The following is a 27,224-nucleotide window of genomic DNA, read 5'->3' as shown; positions in this document are numbered from 1 at the left end:
CACTCAGAGTCAGAAGCCAGAGGGTTTAATTTCAGCACTTGGGAGGCTGATGCAGGGGGATTTCATCCCAACACTGGGAGGCAGAGGCAGGGGAATTAAATCCTATCACTTGCGGACAGAGGCAGGGGGATTTAATCCCAGCACTGGGAGGCAGAGTCAGGTGGATTTATTTCCAGCACTGGGAGACAGAGGCAGGTGGATTTAATCCCAGCACTGGGAGGCAGAGGCAGGGGGTTTTAATTCCAACACTCAGGAGCCTGGTACAGGGGGATTTAATCCCTTCCCTTGGGGGAAAAATCAGGGGGATTTAATCTCAGCACTGGGAGGAAGAGTCTGCGTGAATTAATCCCGTCACTCAGGAGCAGAGGCAGGGGGATTTAATTCCAGTACTGGGAGGGAGAGGTAGGGCGATTTAATCCTAGCACTTGGGAGGCAGAGGCAAGGGTTTTAGTCCCAGCAGTGGGAGGCAGAAGCAGGGAAATTTAATTCCAGCACTTGGAGGCAGAAGTTGGAGGATGTAATACAGCACTTGGGAGGCTGATACAGGGGGATTTAATCCCAGCACTGGGAGGCAGAGGCAGGGAGATTTAATCACAGCACTGGGAGGCAGAAGCAGGCAGATTTAATCCCATTACTCATAGGCAGAGGCAAGGGATTAATTCCCAGCACTGGGAGGCAGAGGCAGGTGGATTTAATCCCAGCACTGATAGGGAGAGACAGGGGGATTTAATCTCAGCACTGGGAGGGAGAGTCAGGGGGTTTTAATTCTAACACTGCGAGGAAGTGGCAAGGGAATTTAATCCCAGAACTGAGAGTGAGAGGAAGGGGTAAAGGATGTTGGTTAGAGGACTTGGCCTAAATATTTCTACATGGATGTTTAAGTAATGTCTGAAGAAAACACATACAACAGAGTATATCACAGGGAGACAATTGGCAAGTGGTAGAGGAGAGAGGTTCATGATTTCTAAAAACTTGCTTGAAGATTCTCACTGGAAACTGAGAGGGCTCCCACAACTCTAAGGAGCTAGAAGGCATTAGTGCCACCCTGCTGCATTCAGCCAAGTAGACTTAATTGCTTCTTCCTTAGGGAACAGGCAGTTGAGAACAGAAGACCAGTAGGTTTCTAAAATCGGTGCTCTCATGGAAACATGCAGAGGCTATCTTAGATAAATAACAAAGGGTGGATTCCCCTGGATGAAAGGGCTCACATAATTTCATTCTCCCATTGGCAGGTGTCTGCAACACCAGCATCCACACATCTTGCTGTTGCCCCTAGCCAAGAGTCATCATGCCTCGTGGTCAGAAGAGTAAGCGCCATGCCCGGAAGAAACGCCACCAGACCCAAGGTGAGGCTCAGGCTTGTGGAGGTGTTCAGGAAATAGCAGAGGAACCACAAGAGGCAGCAGAAAAGTCCTCTGCTGCTTCCCAGAGTCTGCCTGGGGCTGAGTCTTCCAGCACTCCCGAGGCTCCTCAGAGAGCAACATCATCTGCCTCAAGCACTCTGAGTATTTCTTCCTCCGAATCACTTGAGAGTTCCTATGGGGAAAGTGATGAATTCCAAGAAAAGGAATGCCCTGTTGAGGACAAGCCCTGCACCATCCGTACTCACCAAGATATGGTAGCAAGAAAGGTAATGGTGCTCCTACAGCACCTGCTCCACAACTTCAATCTGAAGCAGCTTACTACTAAGGAAGACATGCTGAAGCTTATCACCAAGAAGTATGAAGACGACTTCCCTGAGATCTTCAGGAAAGCCTCTCAGAAGCTCGAAGATGCCTTTGCAGTGGAAGTGAGGGAAGTCAACTCCAGTGAGCCCTCATACAACCTCATCAGCAAGCTGAAGCTCCCCAACAATGGGAGGATTCGTGCTGGCAGAGGCTTTCCCAAGACTGCTTTCGTGATGTGTGTCCTAGGTATTATCCTCATTAGGGGCAATTGTGCCAGTGAAGAAGACATCTGGAAAGTCCTGAAGATGAAGCGAATCTATCCAGGAAAGAAGCACCGCATCTTTGGTGAGCCCCGGAAGCTCATGACCCATTATTTGGTGAAGCTGAAGTACCTGGAGTACAGGCAGGTGGCCGGCAGTGATCCTCCACGCTATGAGTTCCTGTGGGGTCCCCAAGCCTATGCTGAAACAAGCAAGATGAAAGTCCTGGAATATTTGGCCAAGATAAACCAAACAACACCTAGTGCCATGTCTGCCATTTACGAAGAGGCTTTGAAATATGACCAAGGACAAACAGAAGCCAGAGATGAAGATGACTCTGATGCCACTGACCAAACTGGTGAAGATTCCTCAGTAAAATTACCAGCAAATTCCACCGTCCCCGTTGACCCTTAAAGTTTTCCTGTCGTTGAGATAAGGACATAAAGCATGGAAAAAAAGGTTTTCTTGAAAATATGAAATAATCTTAGAGTTAGTAGGTCAGTACACTGGGAATAGCAGGGGATTAGAACACAGTTAAGTCTAGTTTCCTTTAATTGCATTCGTTATGTGGTTTGGCAAAGTTAAATGCAATAAATGTAATTAAACATTTCCCCTGGCTTGTAAAACAAGTCAATAAAAGTCAAATGTTTATGAATTAGACATTGTGTTTATTTACTGATATTGTACAAATCTATATCAAATATATTATCTTTAGGAGCCCATGTGAAAGTATTAGAATGATAATATAATATTCCAGCCTCCAATTTTAGAAATTTTGAGCCAGTATCTGCAGTTTTACCAGTAAGATTGGATTTCCTCTTTTTGACTTAAGGTAAAGTAAAAAGGAATAAGGACAATGGTGTTTTCTTATGAGGGCAATCAAGTTGAAATTCATTGAGCAAGGCATGTGGAGAAGTAAAATTCCCAAAACTTGGAAAACAGATGCAATTTTCATTCGTTAGTCATGAAGGTGTTGGGCTGACTGGACTTTAAAAGTAATGAATAAATGCCATCCCCTTAGATGGTATGCCTTACAGTTTTTTGAGGAAAATCCTGTAAGTCTTTGCTAGCAACACAGAGAAAATACACACTGCAGGTTGGGGTCGGATGGAGGTGTGTCACCTTAATTGTGGTTTAATTTTTATAGTTCTGGATGCTGAAAATTGTAAGATCAAGGTTACAGCTGACCCAGTTCTAAATAACGCTATTCTTCTTTAAAACTTTGAGAGAGGAAAAGAACAGGGGAGTAAGGGATGGAAAAAAGGAAAGGAAAGGCAAAGTGAAGACAGGGAAAGGTGTAAGTGATTGGGTTGGTGGGCAAATGGAACACAAATCTCCATTTGGGCAGGAAGGAAATATGTCCTAGATTCTCTTCTCAGTGCAGGTAGGTCAGTTTGAAAATCGTGATTGGTGCACATTCTGTCAACATTTTGAGAGATCCCTCATGTAATATGAGATCCATAGAAACCACTACATCATCACCATTTGACTTGCACTGAAAAGTAGATCCTAAGTGATGAAAAGAGCATTTAATATTTAGTTATCTTAATTTTCATTTCACAAACACTTATCAAGGGCTACATTTTGTTCAGTCAATAATGATTAAAGTGAGGCAGCTGGACAGAAGGACATCATGGGGCAGTGAAAAGATTTGACCTTGTCACAAATTCTAAGACCTTGAATTGTAGTCATCTGGTACAGCGCACCCCACACTCAAATTAGAGTGGTCATTCTGAAATTTAACATAGTTGTACTCATTATTTTGCCCTCTGTACTATAATTTTTATGAGACTATTCTATATGCTCTAATACTTTCAAGATATGAGAACAAGATGTACGACAATTAGATGTATCACCTGTGACCAATATTATAACAGTAACTTTACAAAGACTGAGCATTGTTTTCCAGCTGTTTCCTCCAACCAGATAGAGCCCACATAAGACTCACTTGGTTGATGTTGAGCTTGTGGTTTTCTTTTTAAGGCTGGTAGATAGAATAGTAAGACTAAATCCTGATATACATTTGTCTGGTGCACTCTTCCACTCCTACTATTTGAATATGCTCTGCCTCTAATTCAGTATTTTTTCTCTCACTATTCTAAAGTGGCTCTCAGACAAGAAAAAAATGATACTAGTATTCAGAGTAAAGAAAACAAGTCGATAAAAGGCAAATGAATAGATTAAAAAATCTTTAGATACTGGCCCTAAGCTTTTGTTTCCTGAAAGGCAACATGATACAGGAGTTGGTATTCCTGGTATGATAAAACGTAGGCCTTAGCAAAGTACAGCATCCTTTGCCAGACTCTTCTCAGTATACACTCCTTCCTCTTCTGGGGCCTGACCATATCATAGTTTGTTCATAACATAGTTTTATGTACATTTTATCCTTTGCTTATTATGTTAATTGAATTTGGAATTAAGTTTTCTCCAAGTGTATGAGAGAAATTGATTTGTAATAATTCAAAATTTTAACTCTTTTTAATACTTTGTTTTTACATGTACATTAATTAAGCAACTGCTCTAAATAACAGTCTCCCTTAATAGTACCAGAGATGGTACAAGAAAAATTATCTACCAGTCCCTCAAAAGTATTGAAGCCTGACAACAAGTACAAGTAAGAAAGAAGGTGAGATAGTATATAAGCTATGAAGACCAAGACAAAAACATGAAGAAGGGGGGACGAGAGTGTGTGTGTGTATGATAGATATGTGTGGTACATGCCCACCAGTATGTGCAGATACGTGCCTGTGCACACATGAGGAATCCAGATGAGAGCACTGGTTACCCCGCTTTATCATTTTATGGTTTATTACTTTGACAGGAGTCTATCACTGAGGTTGGAGCCAAGATGATGGCCAGCAAGCTTTAAGGATCCTCCTGTCTCTGTCTTTATAGAACCGGGGGAACTGGCCCCTATGTGACCATGTATAAATTTGTACATGGACACCAAAACCCAGGTTCATAGGCATACACAGCAAGTATCCTTACCTTTTGAGCTACCTCCTGAGCTCTTTAAAATTTACTAAGAATAATATTTTGTGGTTTTATCAGTTAAAAATACATTTGAATAATGTGAGGAGGGAAAGCTTGGGCCTGCCAAGATTCTCTGGAATGAAGAAGACTGAGTGAGTGCTGTATATAGGAAGAGGACACTGATTTTTAGGAAGTTAGTTCTCGTTATCTCTCATATTTGCATATATCAACTGAGTATCTGCTCTTTGGGAAGTTCTGTGGTAGTACTGCTGATGCTCAGAAAAAGATCAAACTTCATCCCATAGAATTTCAGAAACAAGGAAATAATACCTTATGAGGAAAATATTACAATGCCCTATGGGGATTACAGCAAAGTAAGAATAGATAAAAGTGAGAGTGAAGTTCCTGAGGCAAGGCACTTTGGATTTTGAAAATCTCAAGTCAATATAATGTAATATATTTTAAAGTAAGTTGTGTGGTCAGTTATTTGAGCCTATGATATGGATGAACAGTATACAGGTCTCCATACGATATATCAGAATATTGAAAGATTACTGAATGTAAAACTAGTTTTTTAAAGAGGTTATAAAATTAGGCTTTAATATGATACACTGTCTTGACATTCGGTGGAACCAGCAGGACATCAAATGACCTCAGCATTTGTTTACTCTGTTTCAGAATACAGCTTCACATTTATTGGCATTGCATAGAGTATGATGTTCTTCCTTGATTATTATAATCTGACTTCTAGTGACCTTGCTTATTTATCATGTATGACCAACCCTGTGTGGCCTTGTATTTCAAGTAATACAAGACTCTCATGACTATGAGTATAATAAACATGTGAATGGTTAATCAATTCCCATCATTTCTATATACAATCTAGTGTTTTGTGTTTAAATATCACATAGTCCTATAATAGAAATTCCTTTTTAAACCACATGCAGATTAAATGGGTCATTAAAACATGATTATGAAGTATGTTGTGGTCAGAGACAATCCAGAAAGAATAGTATGCAGGAAAATCTGTAAACTTATGTGGGATACTATGAAAGTAACACATTGACTTAAATAGGATAAATGTATTTATTTTCTCACAATTCTGGAAGCCAGAAGTCCAATATTCAGATGTCAGCAAATTTGATTTGCTGTGAGGCTTCTGTCCTTCACTTAAGTGGCATCTTCTTGCTGTCAATTCATAGGGCAGTCTCTCTGCATGTGCACAGTGGGAATTCAATAAAATTATAATGGGCCTGTGGATTGTATCATGATTTTCATTTACTTAACAGCTAAGTTACATTTATAAGTGAGTACATATCATGTTTGCTTTCTGGGTCTGGGTTGCCTCACTCAGAAAGGCTAAGTAACGAGGAGGCCTTGGAGGGGGGGCGATGGCACATGGATCTTTTTGGGAAGGGGAAATAGAATTGATTTTGTAGATGGCTTGGGGGTGGGTGGGAATGGGATTAGGAGAGAGTGGGGTTAGAGGCAGCTGGAATTGGTGGCAGGCAAAGCACAATGTGGAAATCTAATGCAGCGGAAAATTCCTGGATGGTTCAGAAACCTAGGGTAGAACAAAACACAACTGACAAAAAGCAATGAAATGATTCCTAATGATATTCTACTATTTATCAGTCCCTATCCCAATTGTCATCACAGAGGCTTCCTCCAACAGCTGATGGGTGCAGATGCAGAGGCCCACAGCCCAACGTTAGATGGAGCTCAGGAAACCCTGCAGAAGAGGTGGAGGAAGGATTGTAGGAGCCAGAGGGGTCAAGGACACCAGGAGAACACGGCCCAGAGAATCACCTAAGCTGGGCTCATAGGTTATCACAGAGACCAAAGTGGTAATCACAGCCTGCATGGATCTAAGTTATGTCCTCTGCACTTATGTTATGATTTTTTAGCTTGGGGTTTTTGTGCAACTCCTAAGAATGGGAATAGGGGTGTCCCTGAGTCTTTTGCCTGTTCTTGAGAACATTTTGTTTCTACTGGGTTGCCGCCTCCTGCCTTGATATGAGTGTTTGTGCCTTGTCTTATTGCATCTTGTTATGCCATGTTCAGGTGAAATCACTGGAGGCCTGCTCTTTCTGAAGGAAAATAGAGGGAAAAGCATCTGGGGAAGACGGGAGATGGGGTGTGTGTGACTGGGATGAGTGGAGGGAAGGAAGGCTGTGGTCAGAATGTATTGTATGAAAGAAGAATAAATAAAAAAAAAGAAAAATTATATTGGACAGGAATGAGAAATATTTTGCTTCCCCCATTTACTAGAATACAATGCTCAAATAGACATTCTTTGTGTATTGCTGGATAGTTACTGAAAAGTAAGAGTAATATCCCCCTAAGGTGAGAGGTGCAGACGCCATTGTGTTACTATGGTTAGCCCAGAACTGTACTGATTTGCTTACCTATTAGAGTATATTAAATGTATTTTGGCTAAACATAAGGGAAGTTTTTTGTGGGATGAAATGAATGAGAAAAGAATGTAGATGGAAGGCTAGTTGAGAGGCACTGAAGGATTTGATGCTTCACAAAACTCTAGGAGCTTTGAAGTGTAGCTAGGTGGAGAACAATCCCAATATCCAAATTAAATAACATGGGTTACCATAGTGAAGAATCTAATTCTACTTGCTAAAGCAAAATTTTAGCTGTTATTTGAAAGCATTTCCTTTTCTCTCATATGACTCATAGAAGATGGTGGTATTCTACAGTACAAAATTACTATACTTGCCATTCATTAACTACTAAATATTTGGCAGTTACCTTGACAGGTATTTTATACATGACACATATTCAATTATTATATAAAACTTTTAATTTAGTTGGGGTCAATAACAGAATAGCATAGACTAGGTAGCTTTAACAACAACAACAAAATATCTACTACTTTATATCCTGGAGGACAGAATGTCCAAGAACAAATAGCTGCCAGTTGGGTACCTGGTGTGCCCCTCACCCCTTCACATACTTTCTTTCTTGCTTCATCCTCATAGGGTGTAGATTGGGACACAATATTTCTGGTCTTTTTGCATGAAGGGTCGTAATCTACTATAAAGTTTCTATAATCATTATTCAATCTAAATATAATTATTGCCAAGAGTAGTGTCACATATCTTTAATTCTAACACTCAGAAGGCAAAGGCAGGTGGATTTCTTTGAGTTCATGGCCAGCCTGGTCTATGTGATAAGTTCCAGGCCATCCAAGGATATACAGTGAGACCCTGTTTCAAAAGTAAATAAATGAACAAAAAAAACAAAATCATCTTCCTAAGGCCCTGGTCACTTCTACTGTTACATTAGCAGTTATTTTTCAACTTATGAGCTGTGTGTGGTGCTATGTAATTTAAGCTGTACATGAAGATAAGGCTGGAGGATTGCAAGTTCAAGGCCTATCTAAGCTACAAAATGTCTTCACTATCAACTATCAACCTGAGCAATTTAACCTGATGCTGTCTAAAAATAAAAAATTAAAGCAAAATGCTAGGGAAGTTACTCAGTGATACTGTGTTTTCCTGTTTTTCACATGTTCCTGGATATTATACTGCTGTCGATATCATTCTGTATAAATAAAACACTGATTGGCCAGTGGCCAGGCAGAAAGTATAGTCGGGACAAGAATACAGGAGAATTCTGGGAAGTTGAAGGCAGAGGAATGAGACGCTGCCAGCCGCCGCCATGACAAACCGCATGTGAAGATGCTGGTAAGCCACCAGCCACGTGGCAAGGTATAGATTTATAGAAATGGGTTAATTTAAGATATAAGAACAGTTAGCAAGAAGCCTGCCTCGGCCATACAGTTTGTAAATAATATAAGCATCTGTGTGTTTATTTTATAAGTGGGCTGTCAGACTGCCAGCGCTTGGCAGGACCTGGACAGAAAACTCCAGCTACATTATACCCCTGTATCTCTCTTACACACACATACACACAAAAGAAAAAATAAAGTACCACATATGAAGTTTGGAAAAAAAAACCCATGAATACTGAGTCCATAACAAAGTTTAATAGTCTCAATTGTACGATAAATAACCAACACAATTATCAAGGTTCAGAACTGGAGAGATGGGTCAGCAGTTAAGAGCACTGTATGAGCAAGAATTGTTGAGACCAAGATTGGAAAAAGTACAGGGACGAATAGCCAAACTAGTGGAAACACATGCACTATGAACCAATAGCTGAGGAGCCCGCAACTGGATCAGGCCCTCTGGATAAGTGAGACAGTTGTTCAGCTTGAATTGTTTGGGAGGCACCCAGGCAGTGGGACTGGGACCTGTCCTTAGTGCATGAGCTGGCTGTTTGGAACCTGGGACCTATGCAGGGACATTTGCTCAGCCTGGGAGGAGGTGACTGGACCTGCCTGGACTGAATCTACCAGGTTGAGCTGAATCCCCAGGGGAGTCCTTGCCCTGGAGTAGATAGGAATGGGGGGTTGGGCTAGGGGGAAGGGGGGAGGACAGGGGAATGCATGACTGATATGTAATATTAAATCAAATTTTAAAAAAAGATAAAAAAAAACAGTGACTGTTTTTTCCAGAAGCCCTGGATTCAATTTTTAACACCCACAAGGTAGTTCATAACCTTCTGTAACTCCAGTTCCAGGAGATCTGATGCCTCTAGCGGCACCACACACACACAGAGGTGGTGAAGATGCATACATACAAGCATGCACACACACACACACACACACACACACACACACACACACTACAGATATATATATATATACACGAATAAATATATATACATAAATATATACATATATATATAAATAAATTTAAATATTCTCAAGATTCTTAAAGTATTAAATATTGGAGCATGGACAGACTGTTGATCCATCTAGCATGTGCTATTCTACTCTTCCCTCAGTAAAGCTGACCTTTTGGGGTTTTATGCATTTTTTTTCTTCACTACTTTTTTTTTGAACTTGATATGTCTTTATTAACATTCATCTATTTTTTTTTTTTTTTGAGACAGGGTTTCTCTGTGTAGTTTGGGTGCTTACGCTGGATCTCACTCTGTAGACCAGGCTTGGCCTCGAACTCACAAAGATCTGCCTGGCTCTGCCTCCTGAGTGCTGGGATTAAAGGCATGTGCCACAGCTGCCTGACGACTTTCTTGTATTTTTAAATCATTCCATTATTTGTAGAAGTTCATGGAGATAATCTCAAGGTGGTGGGATAGATCAGATATGTGGAAGTTTTGTAACTACATACATAAATGAAATGCAAACTATAGCTATTTCCTTAGCCTAATATCCTTAAAATGGAGACATTTCTGTAAACGCAAAGAGTACACTATACATTCCATTGGCCTTTTCCATATATTCTTTTCTATTGAAACACTTTTTTATACAATAAATTCTGATCATGGTTTCCCTTCCCATGAAAGGATCTTCCCAGATCTTTCCCATCTACTCACCTACCCAGCTTCTCGATTCTCTCTCTCTCTCTCTCTGTCTCTCTCTCTCTCTCTCTCTCTCTCTCTCTCTCTCTCTCTCTCTCTCTCTCTCTTCTCTGTCTCTTTCTGTCTCTCTTTAGAAAACAAACCAAAAACTAGAATTAAAAAAAAATTAAAAAAGCACAAGAAATACACCCCCCTCCCATAATAACACAAAATTGTATCCCAGGTGATTTGAAAAGAGATTTTATGCTCAAAATACTGGATTGAATCCACTGCCAGAGTAAAACGAATATGAACATAAATGAAGGATTTGATTAATAAAGGGGGGAAACTGGTAAAAACGTAAATATGTCTATGTAAAGTGTAACTTCAACAGATTGGGATCTACAAACTCACATGGCTTAGTCTCTTTCCTGTACTGATCAAATACCTTGAAAACTTGAGTCTGCATAATAAAGAGAAGGAATACATATTTTCTCTTCAAGTTACTTCCTCCTATTCTAAGCCCTCTTCCTGATGTTCAACTTGACCTTCTCCCAACACTCCGAAGACACACGCCTGCTTTTCCCGGTGTTTGCAGGGGGTACCACTCGTGAATATTTACAGATTGACATCTGCCGTGAAATTTAAAAGAGACGGGAGCCATGGCAGAGGTCGGGATAATTACAGACATAAGAAAAACAAATTGTGCAGAAACTTCCTTTCTCGGTGCTGAAACCTGAGGTTTAAAGAGAGTTAGCTCGGAGAGGGTGACTTGTGGAAGGAGGATTTCAGAGGCAGACGTCCAGGAAGGTGGAGCCGCAGAAGCAATCGAGTCAAAGCGCTGGAGTATCCGACGGCCGCTGGTCTATGAGACTGAGAAAGTACCCCCCCACGCCAGAGGGGGCGCCAGAGAGCCGAGGCTTCCCGCGGCGTCTCTCCGGGTTCTTCCCCCAGCGAGGGCGTGATTTCCTTCTCCACAGTTCGAGACCGGGCGGCGTGAGGAGCGCTGTCCGCGGCCGCCTGCTCAACAGGACCAGGAAACAAGCCCCAGACTGTGTGGTTCGAGGTGAGGAGGTTGAGAAACAGCCATCTCAGAGTCGAGTTTCCCCTGCTCTTGAACCCGTGCCTTCGGTCTCGGTTTCTGTCCTCTAGACCTCGCTTCGCACCAACCGCCCCCTTGTTTACGTAAAGCCCCACGTCGTCGAAGCCGGGGACCGTCTCCCCGCCCGGCCCGTGGGCCCCTGTTCCCAGAGGTGGTCCATCTCAGAATAAACCCCTTCACCTCCCTCCGGACAGCTTCCCTCCCTCTCACCGCCACCTCCTCCCGCCTTCCAGCTGCCACCCCCCCTTCTCGCCTTTTCTACCGGTCGCCGCCATTTCGAAAGACACCATGAGTCTGGCCGTGGCGGTGGCCTTGGTGCGGGCCTTTACTGTCATCACTGGGAGGCTGAGGCAGGGGGATTTAATCCTGTCACTCTGGGGCAGAGGCAGGGGGATTTAATCCTGTCACTCCGGGGCAGAGGCAGGGGGATTTAATCCTGTCACTCGGGGGAAGAGGCAGGGGTATTTAATCCTGTCACTCGGGGGAAGAGGCAGGGGGATTTAATCCCATCACTGGGAGGCAGAGGCAGGGGGATTAAATCCTGTCACTCAGGGGCAGAGGCAGAGGCAGGGGGATTTAATCCTGTCACTCGGGGGCAGAGGCAGCAGTATTTAATCCCAGCACTGGGAGGCAGAGGCAGGGGAATTTAATCCTGTTACTCTGGGGCAGAGGCAGGGGGATTTAATCCCATCACTGGGAGGCAGAGGCAGGGGGATTTAATCCTGTCACTCGGGGGCAGAGGCAGGGGGATTTAATCCCAGCATTGGGAGGCAGAAGCCAGAGGATTTAATTTCAGCAATTGGGAGGCAGAGGCAGGGGGAATTAATCCCAGCATTGGGAGGCAGAGGCAGGGGGAATTAATCCCATTACTTGGAGGCAGAGGCAGGGGGATTTAATCCTGTCACTCAGGGGCAGAGGCAGGGGGATTTAATCCTGTCACTTGGGAGGCAGAGGCACGGGGATTTAATGCTGTCACTCAGGGGCAGAGGCAGGGGGATTTAATCCTGTCACTCGGGGGCAGAGGCAGCAGTATTTAATCCCAGCACTGGGAGGCAGAGGCAGGGGAATTTAATCCTGTTACTCTGGGGCAGAGGCAGGGGGATTTAATCCCATCACTGGGAGGCAGAGGCAGGGGGATTTAATCCTGTCACTCGGGGGCAGAGGCAGGGGGATTTAATCCTGTCACTCGGGGGCAGAGACAGGGGGATTTAATCCTGTCACTCGGGGGCAGAGGCAGGGGGATTTAATCCCAGCATTGGGAGGCAGAAGCCAGAGGATTTAATTTCAGCAATTGGGAGGCAGAGGCAGGGGGAATTAATCCCAGCATTGGGAGGCAGAGGCAGGGGGAATTAATCCCATTACTTGGAGGCAGAGGCAGGGGGATTTAATCCTGTCACTCGGGGGCAGAGGCAGGGGGATTTAATCCTGTCACTTGGGAGGCAGAGGCAGGGGGATTTAATGCTGTCACTCAGGGGCAGAGGCAGGGGAATTTAATCCTGTCACTAGGGGTCAGATGCTGGGGAATTAAATCCCATCACTTGGGGGCAGAGGCAGGGGGATTTAATCATGTCACTCAGGGGCAGAGGAAGAGGGATTTAATCCTGTCACTTGGGAGGCAGAGGCAAGGGGATTTAATCCCAGCACTGGGAGGCAGAGGCAGGGGGATTTAATCCTGTCACTCAGGGGCAGAGGCAGGGGGATTTAATCCTGTCACTTGGAGGCAGAGGCAGAGGGATTTAATCCCAGCACTGGGAGGCAGAAGCTGGAGGATTTAATCTCAGCATTGGGAGGCAGAGGCAGGGGATTAAATCCCATTACTTGGAGGAAGAGGCAGGGGGATTTAATCCTGTCACTCGGGGGCAGAGGCAGGGGGATTTAATCCCATCACTGGGAGGCAGAGGCAGGGGGATTTAATCCCAGCACTGGGAGGCAGAGGCAGAGGGATTGAATCCTGTCACTCAGGGGCAGAGGCAGAGGCATTTAATCCTGTCACTCGGGGGCAGAGGCAGCAGTATTTAATCCCAGCACTGGGAGGCAGAGGCAGGGGAATTTAATCCTGTTACTCGGGGGCAGAGGATGGGGGATTTAATCCCAGCACTGGGAGGCAGAGGCAGAGGGATTTAATCCCAGCACTGGGAGGCAAAAGCAGGGGGATTTAATCCTGTCTCTTGGGAGGCAGAGTCAAGGGGATTTAATCCCAGCACTGGGAGGCAGAGACAGGGGGATTTATTCCCAGCACTTGGAGATAGAGGCAGGGGGATTTAATCCTGTCACTTGGAGGCAGAGGTAGAGGGATTTAATCCCAGCACTGGGAGGCAGAAGCTGGAGGGTTTAATTTCAGCAATTGGGAGGCAGAGGCAGGGGGATTTAATCCCAGCATTGGGAGGCAGAGGCAAGGGGATTAAATCCCATTACTTGGAGGCAGAGGCAGGGGGATTTAATTTTAGCTCTTGGGAGGCAGAGGCAGGGGGATTTTTTTCCCATCACTCTGGGGCATAGGTAGGGGGATTTAATCCCAGCACTGGGAGGCAGAGGCAGGGGGATTTAATTCCAGCACTGGGAGGCAGAGGCAGGGGGATTCATTCCCAGCACTGGGAGACAGAGACAGGGGGATTTAATCCTGTCACTCGGGGGCAGAGACAGGGGGATTTAATCCTGTCACTCGGGGGCAGAGCCTGGGGAATTAAATCCCATCACTGGGAGGAAGAGGCAGGGGGATTTAGTCCCATCACTTGGGGGCAGAAGCAGGGGGATTTAATCCTGTCACTCAGGGGCAGAGGCAGGGGGATTTAATCCCATCACTGGGAGGCAGAGGCAGGGGGATTTAATCCTGTCACTCGGGAGCTAGGGTGGGGAATTAAATCCCATCACTTGGGAGGCAGAGGCAGGGGGATTTAATCCTGTCACTCAGGGGCAGAGGCAGGGGGATTTAATCCCATCACTGGGAGGCAGAGGCAGGGGGATTTAATCCTGTCACTCGGGAGCTAGGGTGGGGAATTAAATCCCAGCACTGGGAGGCAGAGGCAGGGGGATTTAATCCTGTCACTCAGGGGCAGAGGCAGGGGGATTTAATCCTGTCGCTTGGAGGCAGAGGCAGGGGGATTTAATCCCAGCCCTGGGAGGCAGAAGCCAGAGAATTTAATTCCAGCAGTCAGAGGCAGAAACCGGAGGATTTAATTTCAGCACTTGGGAGGCAGAGGCAGGGGGATTTAATCCTTTCACTTGGGAAGCAGAGGCAGGGGGATTTAATTCCAGCACTGGGAGGCAGAGGCAGGGGGATTTAATCCTGTCACTCGGGGGCAGAGACTGGGGAATTAAATCCCATCACTTGGGGGCAAAAGCAGGGGGATTTAATCTCAGCACTGGGAGGCAGAGGCAAAGGGATTTAATCCTGTCACTTGGGAGGCAGAGGCAGGGGGATTTAATCCTGTCACTTGGGAGGCAGAGGCAGGGGGATTTAATCCTGTCACTTGGGAGGCAGAGGCAAGGGGATTTAATCCCAGCACTGGGAGGCAGAGGCAGGGGGATTTAATCCCAGCACTGGGAGGAAGAGGCAGGGGGATTTATTCCCAGCACTGGGACTCAGAGGCAGGGGGATTTAATCCTGTAACTTGGAGGCAGAGGCAGAGGGATTTAATCCCAGCACTGGGAGGCAGAAGCTGGAGGATTTAATTTCAGCAATTGGGAGGCAGAGGCAGGTGGATTTAATCCCAGCATTGAGAGGCAGAGGCAGGGGATTAAATCCCATTACTTGGAGGCAGAGGCAGGGTGATTTAATCCTGTCACTTGGGAGGCAGAGGCAGGAGGATTTATTCCCAGCACTGGGAGGCAGAGGCAGGGGGATTTAATCCTGTCACTCTGGGGCAGAGACAGGGGGATTTAATCCTGTCACTCGGGGCGCAGGCAGGGGGATTTAATCCTGTCACTTGGGAGGCAGAGGCAGGGGGATTTATTCCCTGCACTGGGAGGCAGAGGCAGGGGGATTTAAACCTGTCACTCAGGGGCAGAGACAGGGGGATTTAATCCTGTCACTCGGGGCGCAGGCAGGGGGATTTAATCCTGTCACTTGGGAGGCAGAGGTAGGGGGATTTAATCCCAGCACTGGGAGGCAGAGGCAGGGGGATTTAATCCCAGCACTGGGAGGCAAAAGCAGGGGGATTTAATCCTGTCTCTTGCGAGGCAGAGTCAAGGGGATTTAATCCCAGCACTGGGAGGCAGAGACAGGGGGATTTATTCCCAGCACTGGGAGACAGAGGCAGGGGGATTTAATCCTGTCACTTGGAGGCAGAGGTAGAGGGATTTAATCCCAGCACTGGGAGGCAGAAGCTGGAGGATTTAATTTCAGCAATTGGGAGGCAGAGGCAGGGGGATTTAATCCCAGCATTGGGAGGCAGAGGCAAGGGGATTAAATCCCATTACTTGGAGGCAGAGGCAGGGGGATTTAATTTTAGCTCTTGGGAGGCAGAGGCAGGGGGATTTTTTTCCCATCACTCTGGGGCATAGGTAGGGGGATTTAATCCCAGCACTGGGAGGCAGAGGCAGGGGGATTTAATTCCAGCACTGGGAGGCAGAGGCAGGGGGATTCATTCCCAGCACTGGGAGACAGAGACAGGGGGATTTAATCCCATCACTGGCAGGCAGAGGCAGGGGGATTTAATCCTGTCACTCGGGGGCAGAGACAGGGGGATTTAATCCTGTCACTCGGGGGCAGAGGCTGGGGAATTAAATCCCATCACTGGGAGGAAGAGGCAGGGGGATTTAGTCCCATCACTTGGGGGCAGAAGCAGGGGGATTTAATCCTGTCACTCAGGGGCAGAGGCAGGGGGATTTAATCCCATCACTGGGAGGCAGAGGCAGGGGGATTTAATCCTGTCACTCGGGAGCTAGGGTGGGGAATTAAATCCCATCACTTGGGAGGCAGAGGCAGGGGGATTTAATCCTGTCACTCAGGGGCAGAAGCAGGGGGATTTAATCCCAGCACTGGGAGGCAGAGGCAAGGGGATTTAATCCCAGCACTGGCAGGCAGAGGCAGGGAGATTTAATCCTGTCACTGGGAGACAGAGGCAGGGGGATTTAATCCTGTCACTCAGGGGTAGAGGCAGTGGGATATAATTCTGTCACTCGGGGGCAGAGGCAGGGGGATTTAATCCTGTCACTCAGGGGCAGAGGCACGGGTATTTAATTCCACCATTGGGGAGGCAGAGGCAGGGGGATTTAATCCTGTCGCTTGGAGACAGAGGCAGGGGGATTTAATCCCAGCCCTGGGAGGCAGAAGCCAGAGAATTTAATTCCAGCAGTCAGAGGCAGAAACCGGAGGATTTAATTTCAGCACTTGGGAGTCAGAGGCAGGGGGATTTAATCCTTTCACTTGGGAAGCAGAGGCAGGGACATTTAATCCCAGCACTGGGAGGCAGACGCAGGGGGATTTAATCCCAGCACTGTGAGGCAGAGGCAGGAGGATTTAATTCCATCACTCTGGGGCAGAGACAGGGGTATTTAATCTCAGTTCTTGGAGGCAGATGCAGGGGTATTAAATCCCAGTACTGAGAGGAAGAGGCAGGGGGATTTAATCGCAGCACTCAGAGGCAGAAATTGGAGGGTTTAATTTCAGCACTTGGGAGGCTGGTGCAGGAGAATTCAATCCCAACACTGGGAGGCAAAGGCAGGGCAATTAAATCTTATCACTTGTGGACAGAGGCAGGGTGATATAATCCCAGCACTGGGATGGGGGGGAGGGGGTGTGTGGGGTGGTGGTAGTGGTGGTGGTGTTAATCCTGTCACTGCTAGGCGGAGAAAGGGGGATTTAATCCCAAAACTGGGAGGCAAAGGCAGGGGGAATTTAATCAGCACTGTGAGGGAGAGTCAGGGGGTTTTAATTCTAACACTCGGGAGCCTGGTGCAGGGGGATTTAATCCCAGCACTTGGGGAAAGAGGCAAGGGGGATTAAATCTCAGCACTGGGAGGCAGAGGCTGTCATATTTAATTCCGTCACTCAGGGTCAGAAGCAGGGTTGTTTCATCTCACCATTTGGAGGCAGGGGCAGGGAGATTTAAGCCCAGTACTGTGAGGAAGAGGTAGGGGATTTAATCCTAGGACTTGGGAGGCAGAGGCCGAGGGTTTTAGCTCCAGCAGTGGGAGGCAGAGGCAGGGGCATTTAATTCCAGCACTTGGAGGCAGAATTTGGAGGATGTAATACAGCACTTGTGAGGCTGATGCAAGGGATTTAATCCCAGCTTTGGGAGTGAGAACCAGAGGGATTTAACCACAGCACAAGAAGCCAGAGGCAGGTGGAATAAATCCTGTCACTTGAGGGCAGAAGCAGAGAAATATAATCCCAGCACTGGGAGGCAGAGGCAGGGAGATTTATTCACAGCACTGGGAGGCAGAAGCAGGCAGATTTAATCCCATTACTTGGAGGCAGAGGCAGGGGATTTAATCCCATCACTGGGAGGCAGAGGCAGGGTGATTTAATCCTGTCACTGGGGGCAGAGGTAGGGGGATTTAATCCCAGCACTGGGAGGCAGAGGCAGGGGGATCTAATCCTGTCACTTGGAGGCAGAGGCAGGGGGATTTAATCCCAGCACTGGGAGGCAGAAACCAGAGGATTTATTTTCAGCCATTGGGAGGCAGAGGCAGGGGGATTAATCCCAGCATTGGGAGGCAGAGGCGGGGGGATTAAATCCCATTACTTGCAGGCAGAGGCAGGGGGATTTAATGATGTCTCTTGGAAGGCAGAAGCAGGGGGATTTAATTCCAGCACTGGGAGGCAGAGGCAGTGGGATTTAATTTCAGCTCTTGGGAGGCAGAGGCAGGGGGATTTTAATACTGTCACTTGGGAGGCAGAGGCAGGGGGATTTAATTCCAGCACTTGGGAGGCAGAGGCAGGGGGATTTAATCCCATCATTCTGGGGCAGAGGCTGGGGAATTTAATCTCAGTACTTGGAGGCAGATGCAGGGGTATTAAATCGCAGTACTGAGAGGAAGAGGCAGGGGGATTTAATCCTAGCACTTGGAAGGCAGATGCAGGGAGACTTAATCCTGTCACTCAGGGGCAGAGACAGGGGGATTTAATCCCAACAATGGGTGGCAGAGGCAAGGGAATTTAATCCCAGCGCTGTGATGGAGAAGAAGAGGATTTAATTCCAGCACTGGGAGGCTGATACAGGGGGATTTAATCCGATCACTTGGGGGCAGAGGCAGGGGGATTTAATCCCAGCACTGGGAGGGAGAAGAAGGGGCATTTAATTCTAGCACTCGGGAGACTGATGCAGGGGGATTTAATCCCAGCACTGGGAGGGAGAGCCAGAGGGATTTAATCGCAGCACTCGGGAGGCAGAAGCAGGAGGATTTAATGTCAGCACTGGGAGGCAGAAGCTCCGGGATTTAATTCCAGCACTCAGAGGCAGAAGTCGGAGGGTTTAATTTTAGCACTTGGGAGGCTGATGCAGGGGGATTTAATCCCAACACTGGGAGGCAGAGGCAGGGCAATTTAATCTTATCACTTGTGGACAGAGGCAGGTGGATTTAATCCCAGCACTGGGAGGCAGAGGCAGGGTGATATAATCCCAGCACTGGGAGACAGGGTGGGGGGTGGGGGTGGGGGGTGAGGAGGTGTTAATCCTGTCACTCCTGGGCGGAGTAAGGGGGATTTAATCCCAAAACTGGGAGGCAAAGGCAGGGGGAATTTAATCAGCACTGTGAGGGAGAGGCAGGGGGTTTTAATTCGAACACTCGGGAGCCTGGTGAAGGGGGATTTAATCCCAGCACTTGCGGGAAGAGGCAGGGGGATTAAATCTCAGCACTGGGAGGCAGAGGCTGCCATATTTAATTCTGTCACTCTGGCAGAAGCAGGGGTGTTTCATCTCACCACTTGGAGGCAGAGGCAGGGAGATTTAAGCCCAGTACTGTGAGGAAGAGGTAAGGGGATTTAATCCTAGGACTTGGGAAGCAGAGGCAGAGGGTTTTAGTCCCAGCAGTGGGAGGCAGAGGCAGGGGCATTTAATTCCAGCACTTGGAGGCAGAATTTGGAGGATGTAATACAGCACTTGGGAGGCTGATGCATGGGATTTAATCCCAGCTTTGGGAGTGAGAACCAGAGGGATTTAACCACAGCACAAGGAGCCAGAGGCAGGTGGATTAAATCCTATCACTTGACGGCAGAAGCAGGGAAATATAATCCCAGCACTGGGAGGCAGAGGCAGGCAGATTTAATCCCATTACTTGGAGGCAGAGGCAGGGGAATTAATACCAGCACTGGAGGCAAAGGCAGGGGATTTAATCCCAGCACTGGGAGGCAGAAGCAGGGGGATTTAATCCCAGCACTGGCAGGCAGAGGCAGGGGGTTTTAATTCCAGCACTAGGAGGCAGAGGCAGGGGGATTTAATCCTATCACGTGGAGGCAGAGACAGGAGGATTTAATCCCAGCACTAGGAGGCAGAGGCAGGGGGATTTAATCCCATCACGTGGAGGCAGAGACAGGAGGATTTAATCCCAGCACTAGGAGGCAGAGGCAGGGGGATTTAATCTTAGCACTTGGGGAAGCAGAGGCAGAGGGTTTTAGTCCCAGCAGTGGGAGGCAGAGGCAGGGAAATTTAATTCCAGCACTTGGAGGCAGAAGTTGGAGTACTTAATTACAGCACTTGGGAGGCTGATGCAGGGGGATTTAATCTCAGTTTTGGGAGAGAGATGCAGAGGGTTTTAACCCCAGCACAGGGAGCCACAGGCAGGTGGATTAAATCCCATCACTTGGGGGCAGAGGCAGGGGGATTTAATTCCAAAACTTGGAGGCAGAGGCAGGGGGATTTATTCCCAGCACAGGGAGGCGGAGGCAGGGAGATTTAGTCTCAGCACTGGGAGTCAGAGGCAGCATGATTTAATCCTAGCACTTGGGGAGGCAGAGGCAGAGGGTTTTAGTCCTAGCAGTGGGAGGCAGAGGCAGGGAAATTTAATTCCAGCACTTGGAGGCAGAAGTTGGAGTACTTAATTACAGCACTTGGGAGGCTGATGCAGGGGGATTTAATCTCAGTTTTGGGAGAGAGATGCAGAGGATTTTAATCCCAGCACAGGGAGCCAGAGGCAGGTGGATTAAATCCTATCATTTGGGGGCAGAAGCAGGGGTATTTAATTCCAGCACTGGGGAGGCTGATGCAGGGGGATTTAATCCCAGCACTGGGAGGGAGAGACAGAGGGATTTAATCCCAGCACTGGGAGGCAGAAGCAGGCAGATTTTATCCCATCACTCGGAGGCAGAGGCAGGTAATTTAATCCCAGCACTGGGAGGCAGAGACAGGTGGTTTTAATCCCAGTACTGTGAGGGAGAGGAATGGGGATTTAATATTAGCACTGGCAGGCAGAGGCAGGGGTTTTAATTCCAGCACTCGGGAGGCTGATGCAGGGGGATTTAATCCCATCACTTGGAGAAAGAGGCAGGGGGCCTTAATCCCAGCAGAGGGGCAGAAGCCGGGGGATTTAATTTCAACACTTAGGAAGCAGAGGCAGGAGCATTTAATCCCGTAACTCTAGGGCAGAGGGAGGTGGATTTAATCTCAGCACTTGGAGTCAGAGGCAGGGGGATTTAATCCCAGTACTGGGAGGAAGAGGCAGGGTGATTTAATCCCGTCACTCTGGGGCAGAGGCAGGTGTATTTAATCTTAGCACTTGCAGGCAGAGGTAGGGGTATTAAATTGCAGTATTGGGAAGAAGAGTCAGGGGGATTTAATCCTAGCACTTGGAAGCCAGATGTAGGGAGATTTAATCTCAGCTCTGGGAGGCAGAGGCAGGGGTATTTAATGCCAGCACTGGGAGGCAGAGGCAGGTGGATTAAATCCAGTCAATTTGTGGCAGAGGCATGGGGATTTAATCCCAGCACTGGGCGGCAGAGGCAAGGGAATTAAGTCCCATCACTTGGGATCAGAGGCAGGGGGATTTAGTCTTAGCACTGGGAGGCCAAGGCAGGAGAATGTAATCCCTGCACTGGGAGTCAGAGGCCCGTGGATTCAATCCCAGCACGGGGAGGCAGATACAGGGGGATTTAATTCCAGCACGAGAGGCAGAGGCAGGGGAATTAAATACTTTCACTTGGAGGCAGAGGCAGGGGCATTTAATCCCAGCACTGGGAGGCAGAGGCAGGGAGATGTAGTCCCAGCACTGAGAGGCAAAGGCAGGGGGATTTAATCTCAGCACTGGGAAGGAGAGGCAGGGGGTTTTAATTCCAACACTTGGGAGCCTGGTGCAGGGAGATTTAATCCCTGCACTTGGGGGAAGAGGCAGGGGCCTTTACTCCTGACACTGGGAGGCAGAGGCAGGGGTATTTTTATCTCAATACTTGGAGGCAGAAGCTGTGGGAATTAATCCCTGTAATGGGAGGCAGATGCAGGGGGTTTTAATCCTAGCACTTGTGAGACAGAGTCAGTGGATTTTCTTCCCAGCCCTGGGAGGCAGAGGCAGGGAAATTTAATTCCAGCACTTGTAGGCAGAGCCGGAGGATTTAATTACAGCACTTGAGAGGCTGATGCAGGGGGATTTAATCTCAGCACTGGGAGGCAGAGGCAGGGGGATTTAATCCCATCACTCGGGTGCAGATGCAGGGGGATTTAATCCCAGCACTGGGAGACAGAGGCAGGGGAATTAAATCCTATCACTTGGGGGCAGAGGCAGGGGCATTTAATCCCAGCACTGGGAGGCAGAGGCAGGGGGATTTAATCTCAGCACTTGGAGGGAGAGGAATGGGGATTTCATTCCAGCACTTGGGAGACTGATGCAAGGGGATTTAATCCCATCACTTGGGGACAGAGGCAAGGGGATTTAACCCCATCATTCAGGGACAAAGGCAGGTGAATTTAATCCCAGCACTGAGAGGCAGAGGCAGGGGGATTTAATCCCAGCACTGGGAGGGAGAAGATGGCAGATTTAATTCCAGTACTCAGGAGGCTGATTCAGGGAGATTTAATCCCAGCACTTGGGAGACAGAGCTAGAGGGTGGAGGATTTAATTACAGCACTCAGAGGCAGAGGCAGGGCGATTTAATGCCAGCACTGGGAGCGAGAGGACTTCGGATTTATTCCAGCACTCGGGAGGCTGGTTCAGGGGGATTTAATCTCAGCTCTTGAGAGACAAAAGCCAGAGGCTGGAGGATTTAATTCCAGCACTCAGAGGCAGAAGTTTGGGGATTTAATTTCAGCACTTGGGAGGCTGATGCAGGAGGATTTATTCCCAACACTGGGAGTCAGAGGCAGGGGGATTTAATCCCAACACTCTGGGGCAGAGGTAGGGGAATTTAATCCCAGCACTGGGAGGGAGAGGAAGGGGGATTTAATTCCAGCACTCGGGAAGCTGATGCAGTGGGATTTAATCCCTGCACTGGTCAAGAGAGTGAGAGGGATTTAATTGCAGTACCTGCAGGCAGAGGCATGGGCATTTAATGCCAGCACTGGGCGACAGAAGCTCGGGGATTTAATTCCAGCACTCAGAGGCATTCAGGTTATACAAAAAAAAAAAAAAAAAAAAAATCCATGAATTCGGTGAGGGCTTAGGAAAAATTCTTATCTACCTGAGGGTTAGATTTTATCTGAGGGGGAAAATAAGGAAACATATATGCTTTCTGATGGTAACTTTTTCTTTTACTTCATCTTAAAAAAATCTCTTTCTCTGAAAATCTGTCTCCCAGTTGTATAGCTTGATCTGCTTAAGGGGCCCCCTAGCAATAGGGTCAGAATCCATCCCTGGTGCATGAGCTGGCTTTCTGAAGCCCACTACCTATGGTGGGACACCTTGCACAGCCTTGAGCCAGAAGGAGGGGCTTAGACATGCCTCAACTTAATATACCTTCCCACGGGAGGCCTTACCTTCTTGTAGGAGTGATTGGGGTTGGGTTGGGAGGGGGTGACTGGAAGGGTGGGAGGAGGGAAGAGGGGGATCTTTGATTGCTGTGTAAAATAAATAAAAATATTTATTAATAAAAACCAAACAAAATAGGAAAATCTGACTCCATATAATTATATCTCTTAACATACATCTCTCAGTATATATATATGTGTATATATATATATATATATATATATATATATATATATATATATATATTTCTCTTTTTGAAAGTCTCTCTTGTTCTCACTCTCCTGCCTAGTTTCATTCTCTTTCCTCATCTCCCTCTGCATACCCACATTCTTTCATTCCTCTTTCTTCCTCTCATGGCCAAACTCTGCAAAATTATATGTTACATTTTCAGGGTCTGACCCATTCTCATAACAAATGATAAGTCACATAGTTTTTCTCAGGCTAGGAAGGTCACACTGACTGGCCAGTGGGTAACACTTGGCCAAGCATGTAGCCTGAGTGGTTAGTGTTCCCAGACACAGAATAACATTGAAATTCAGGACTTAACAATAACAGTAGTTGGCTAAACCTTGAGTGGTTGGAGTACATGCAGAAAGAGAATTATTGCAGGGGGTTATGTCTACCAATGTTGCTTCAGTTCTGACCTTGATTTAGCAATTAACAAATGGAATTAATGTCTGTGTGTTCTCTGCAAGGGCAGATAGTCTGTTTTGAATTTGTCCTGAAATCTAAACTTAGCTGTCTTTTGTGAATGAGAATACTATTACTTTCCTGTGTCAGTTATGAAAAATATTCCAGTACTATTTTTATTGATCAGAATTACACAGCTTAAACAGACTTTCTGACCATGCATAGCTATATGTGCCCAAAGATGGAATTTTTTTTACTAGATAAACACATAAGCAGTGGGGAAAATACCCATAGCTGTTATTAGGGAAGAAATGAAGTGGCACATGAGAAAAATTACAGACAGAAACAACCAGGCTTTTACAGTCAATGACTCCACAGCATTGAAAGATGGGGCTCCCCATCAGGTGGGGCTGGTGAGTGGACCTGTTAAACACTTGTTGTCATCTGCTTTATACTCCCATGTTCTCCTGCAAGGGGGCTTCAACCCTAGACAAGAACTACAGTCTGTGACCACCATTTTAATCTGTTTCCGTGCAGTTTTTATAATAGCTGTTGCTCCCCTGCCACACACACCCTTGTTCTCAGTCTCTGTTACTTTCAGAGAAGGACTCACATCACACCTCAGGATGTGAGGTCCATGTTTGCAGTAGTGGAACACCCCAGAGGAAAAAGATACCCTTAACAATTTAGAGAAGCCCCAAGAAGAATGGGACAATTGAAATACGCACTCAATTATGCTTTTATGGCTTCAAAAAATGGCACAGTCAATAAAAATGTGGGCCACACTTTAGTAGAGGAAAGAAGCCCACACTGACAATAGAAAATGCAGAAAAACACAGGTGGAGATACTCACAAAGGCCAATCATGGGTATCTCACAGACATATGCCCTCTGTTCCTACAGAATTAGAGAACTGAGGCTCTTGACATGAGGGGAAAAGATCCTCATGTTGGCCAAAGAAGCAACACCATGTTTTGTAAGGAATTAAGAATGTATTCTAAGGGAAGTCCCCATCCCAATACACTCAGGAGGTTCACAGCCTGCCCCTACCATCAATTCTTTGAGGTATATGCAGGGTTATTATGTTAATTACTATCAGAAGAGTCTTAAGAGTAATGAGATTCTTAGGGTGAATGGAGGGTCCTTTAGCCAGATAAGTCCTCTGAGTACGGTCAGAAATCAGATAAGGACTCCATGGGGGAATCAGAGTACTTCTCCCCTGCTGAGAGCCAAGATTTTCTGTGCAGTAGTAATGGGTCAGGCCCCCGTTTGCTCCCATGCTATGAGGCTGTAGTTGAAATAGTGGTACAGATTTTGGTTAGAGGACATGGCCTAAATATTTCAACAAGGAAGTTTAAGCCATGTCTGAGGAAAAAACATACAACAGAGTGTCAGCCTGCTGTATTCAGCCAAGCACTGCAGAGGCAGGAATGATAGGCTGCAACCCTAGACTTAACTGATTCTTCCTTAGGGAACAGGCAGTTGAGAACCAGTTGAGACCAGTAGGTTCCTAAAATCGGTGCTCTCATGGGAACATGCAGAGGCTATCTTAGATAAAAAACAAAGGGTGGATTCCCCTGGATGAAAGGGCTCACATAATTTCATTCTCCCCTTGGCAGGTGTCTGCATCACCAGCATCCTGCCCACACATCTTGCTGTTGCCCCTAGCCAAGAGTCATCATGCCTCGTGGTCAGAAGAGTAAGCGCCATGCCCGGAAGAAACGCCACCAGGCCCGAGGTGAGGCTCAGGCTTGTGGAGGTGTTCAGGAAATAGTAGAGGAACCACAAGAGGCAGCAGAAAAGTCCTCTGCTGCTTCCCAGAGCCAGCCTGGGGCTGAGTCTTCCAGCACTCCCGAGGCTCCTCAGAGAGCAACATCATCTGCCTCAAGCACTCTGAGTATTTCTTCCTCCGAATCACTTGAGAGTTCCTATGAGGAAAGTGATGAATTCAAGGAAAAGGAATCCCCTGTTGAGGACAAGCCCTGCACCATCCGTACTCACCAAGATATGGTAGCAAGAAAGGTAATGGTGCTCTTACAGCACCTGCTCCACAACTTCAATCTGAAGCAGCTTACTACTAAGGAAGACATGCTGAAGCTTATCACCAAGAAGTATGAAGACGACTTCCCTGAGATCTTCAGGAAAGCCTCTCAGAAGCTCGAAGATGCCTTTGCAGTGGAAGTGAGGGAAGTCAACTCCAGTGAGCCCTCATACAACCTCATCAGCAAGCTGAAGCTCCCCAACAATGGGAGGATTCGTGCTGGCAGAGGCTTTCCCAAGACTGCTTTCGTGATGTGTGTCCTAGGTATTATCCTCATTAGGGGCAATTGTGCCAGTGAAGAAGACATCTGGAAAGTCCTGAAGATGAAGCGAATCTATCCAGGAAAGAAGCACCGCATCTTTGGTGAGCCCCGGAAGCTCATGACCCATTATTTGGTGAAGCTGAAGTACCTGGAGTACAGGCAGGTGGCCGGCAGTGATCCTCCACGCTATGAGTTCCTGTGGGGTCCCCAAGCCTATGCTGAAACAAGCAAGATGAAAGTCCTGGAATATTTGGCCAAGATAAACCAAACAACACCTAGTGCCATGTCTGCCATTTACGAAGAGGCTTTGAAAGATGACCAAGGACAAACAGAAGCCAGAGATGAAGATGACTCTGATGCCACTGACCAAACTGGTGAAGATTCCTCAGTAAAATTACCAGCAAATTCCACCGTCCCCGTTGACCCTTAAAGTTTTCCTGTCGTTGAGATAAGGACATAAAGCATGGAAAAAAAGGTTTTCTTGAAAATATGAAATAATCTTAGAGTTAGTAGGTCAGTACACTGGGAATAGCAGGGGATTAGAACACAGTTAAGTCTAGTTTCCTTTAATTGCATTCGTTATGTGGTTTGGCAAAGTTAAATGCAATAAATGTAATTAAACATTTCCCCTGGCTTGTAAAACAAGTCAATAAAAGTCAAATGTTTATGAATTAGACATTGTGTTTATTTACTGATATTGTACAAATCTATATCAAATATATTATCTTTAGGAGCCCATGTGAAAGTATTAGAATGATAATATAATATTCCAGCCTCCAATTTTAGAAATTTTGAGCCAGTATCTGCAGTTTTACCAGTAAGATTGGATTTCCTCTTTTTGACTTAAGGTAAAGTAAAAAGGAATAAGGACAATGGTGTTTTCTTATGAGGGCAATCAAGTTGAAATTCATTGAGCAAGGCATGTGGAGAAGTAAAATTCCCAAAACTTGGAAAACAGATGCAATTTTCATTCGTTGGTCATGAAGGTGTTGGGCTGACTGGACTTTAAAAGTAATGAATAAATGCCATCCCCTTAGATGGTATGCCTTACAGTTTTTTGAGGAAAATCCTGT

General features: G+C 46.6%; 2 protein-coding genes across 2 annotated transcripts; both read left to right on the top strand.

The window, feature by feature from the left end:
- The first annotated feature begins 1,236 nt into the window (after positions 1 to 1,236).
- Positions 1,237 to 2,585, top strand: LOC131899388 (melanoma-associated antigen B3-like). Its single transcript, XM_059250825.1, has one exon. The coding sequence runs from the start codon at positions 1,289 to 1,291 to the stop codon at positions 2,339 to 2,341; it is 1,053 nt and encodes a 350-aa protein (XP_059106808.1). The 5' UTR covers positions 1,237 to 1,288; the 3' UTR covers positions 2,342 to 2,585.
- An 8,612-nt stretch (positions 2,586 to 11,197) lies between these two features.
- Positions 11,198 to 26,825, top strand: LOC131899230 (melanoma-associated antigen B3-like). The gene is made up of 2 exons (XM_059250649.1): positions 11,198 to 11,348; positions 25,468 to 26,825. Exon 2 carries the CDS (start codon positions 25,529 to 25,531, stop codon positions 26,579 to 26,581), a length of 1,053 nt encoding a protein of 350 aa, XP_059106632.1. The 5' UTR covers positions 11,198 to 11,348; positions 25,468 to 25,528; the 3' UTR covers positions 26,582 to 26,825.
- The last annotated feature ends 399 nt before the right edge of the window (positions 26,826 to 27,224 follow it).

Source organism: Peromyscus eremicus, chromosome X (assembly GCF_949786415.1).
Source record: "Peromyscus eremicus chromosome X, PerEre_H2_v1, whole genome shotgun sequence".
In the NCBI taxonomy this organism is placed as follows: Eukaryota; Metazoa; Chordata; class Mammalia; order Rodentia; family Cricetidae; genus Peromyscus; species Peromyscus eremicus.
The sequence above is the reverse complement of the archived record's forward strand: the minus strand, read 5'-3'. Positions and strand labels throughout refer to the sequence as shown.

Excerpts from the sequence above, each read along its gene's own strand:
- LOC131899388 (XM_059250825.1), top strand. The coding sequence starts at position 1,289 with ATGCCTCGTGGTCAGAAGAGTAAGCGCCATGCCCGGAAGAAACGCCAC.
- LOC131899230 (XM_059250649.1), top strand. The coding sequence starts at position 25,529 with ATGCCTCGTGGTCAGAAGAGTAAGCGCCATGCCCGGAAGAAACGCCAC.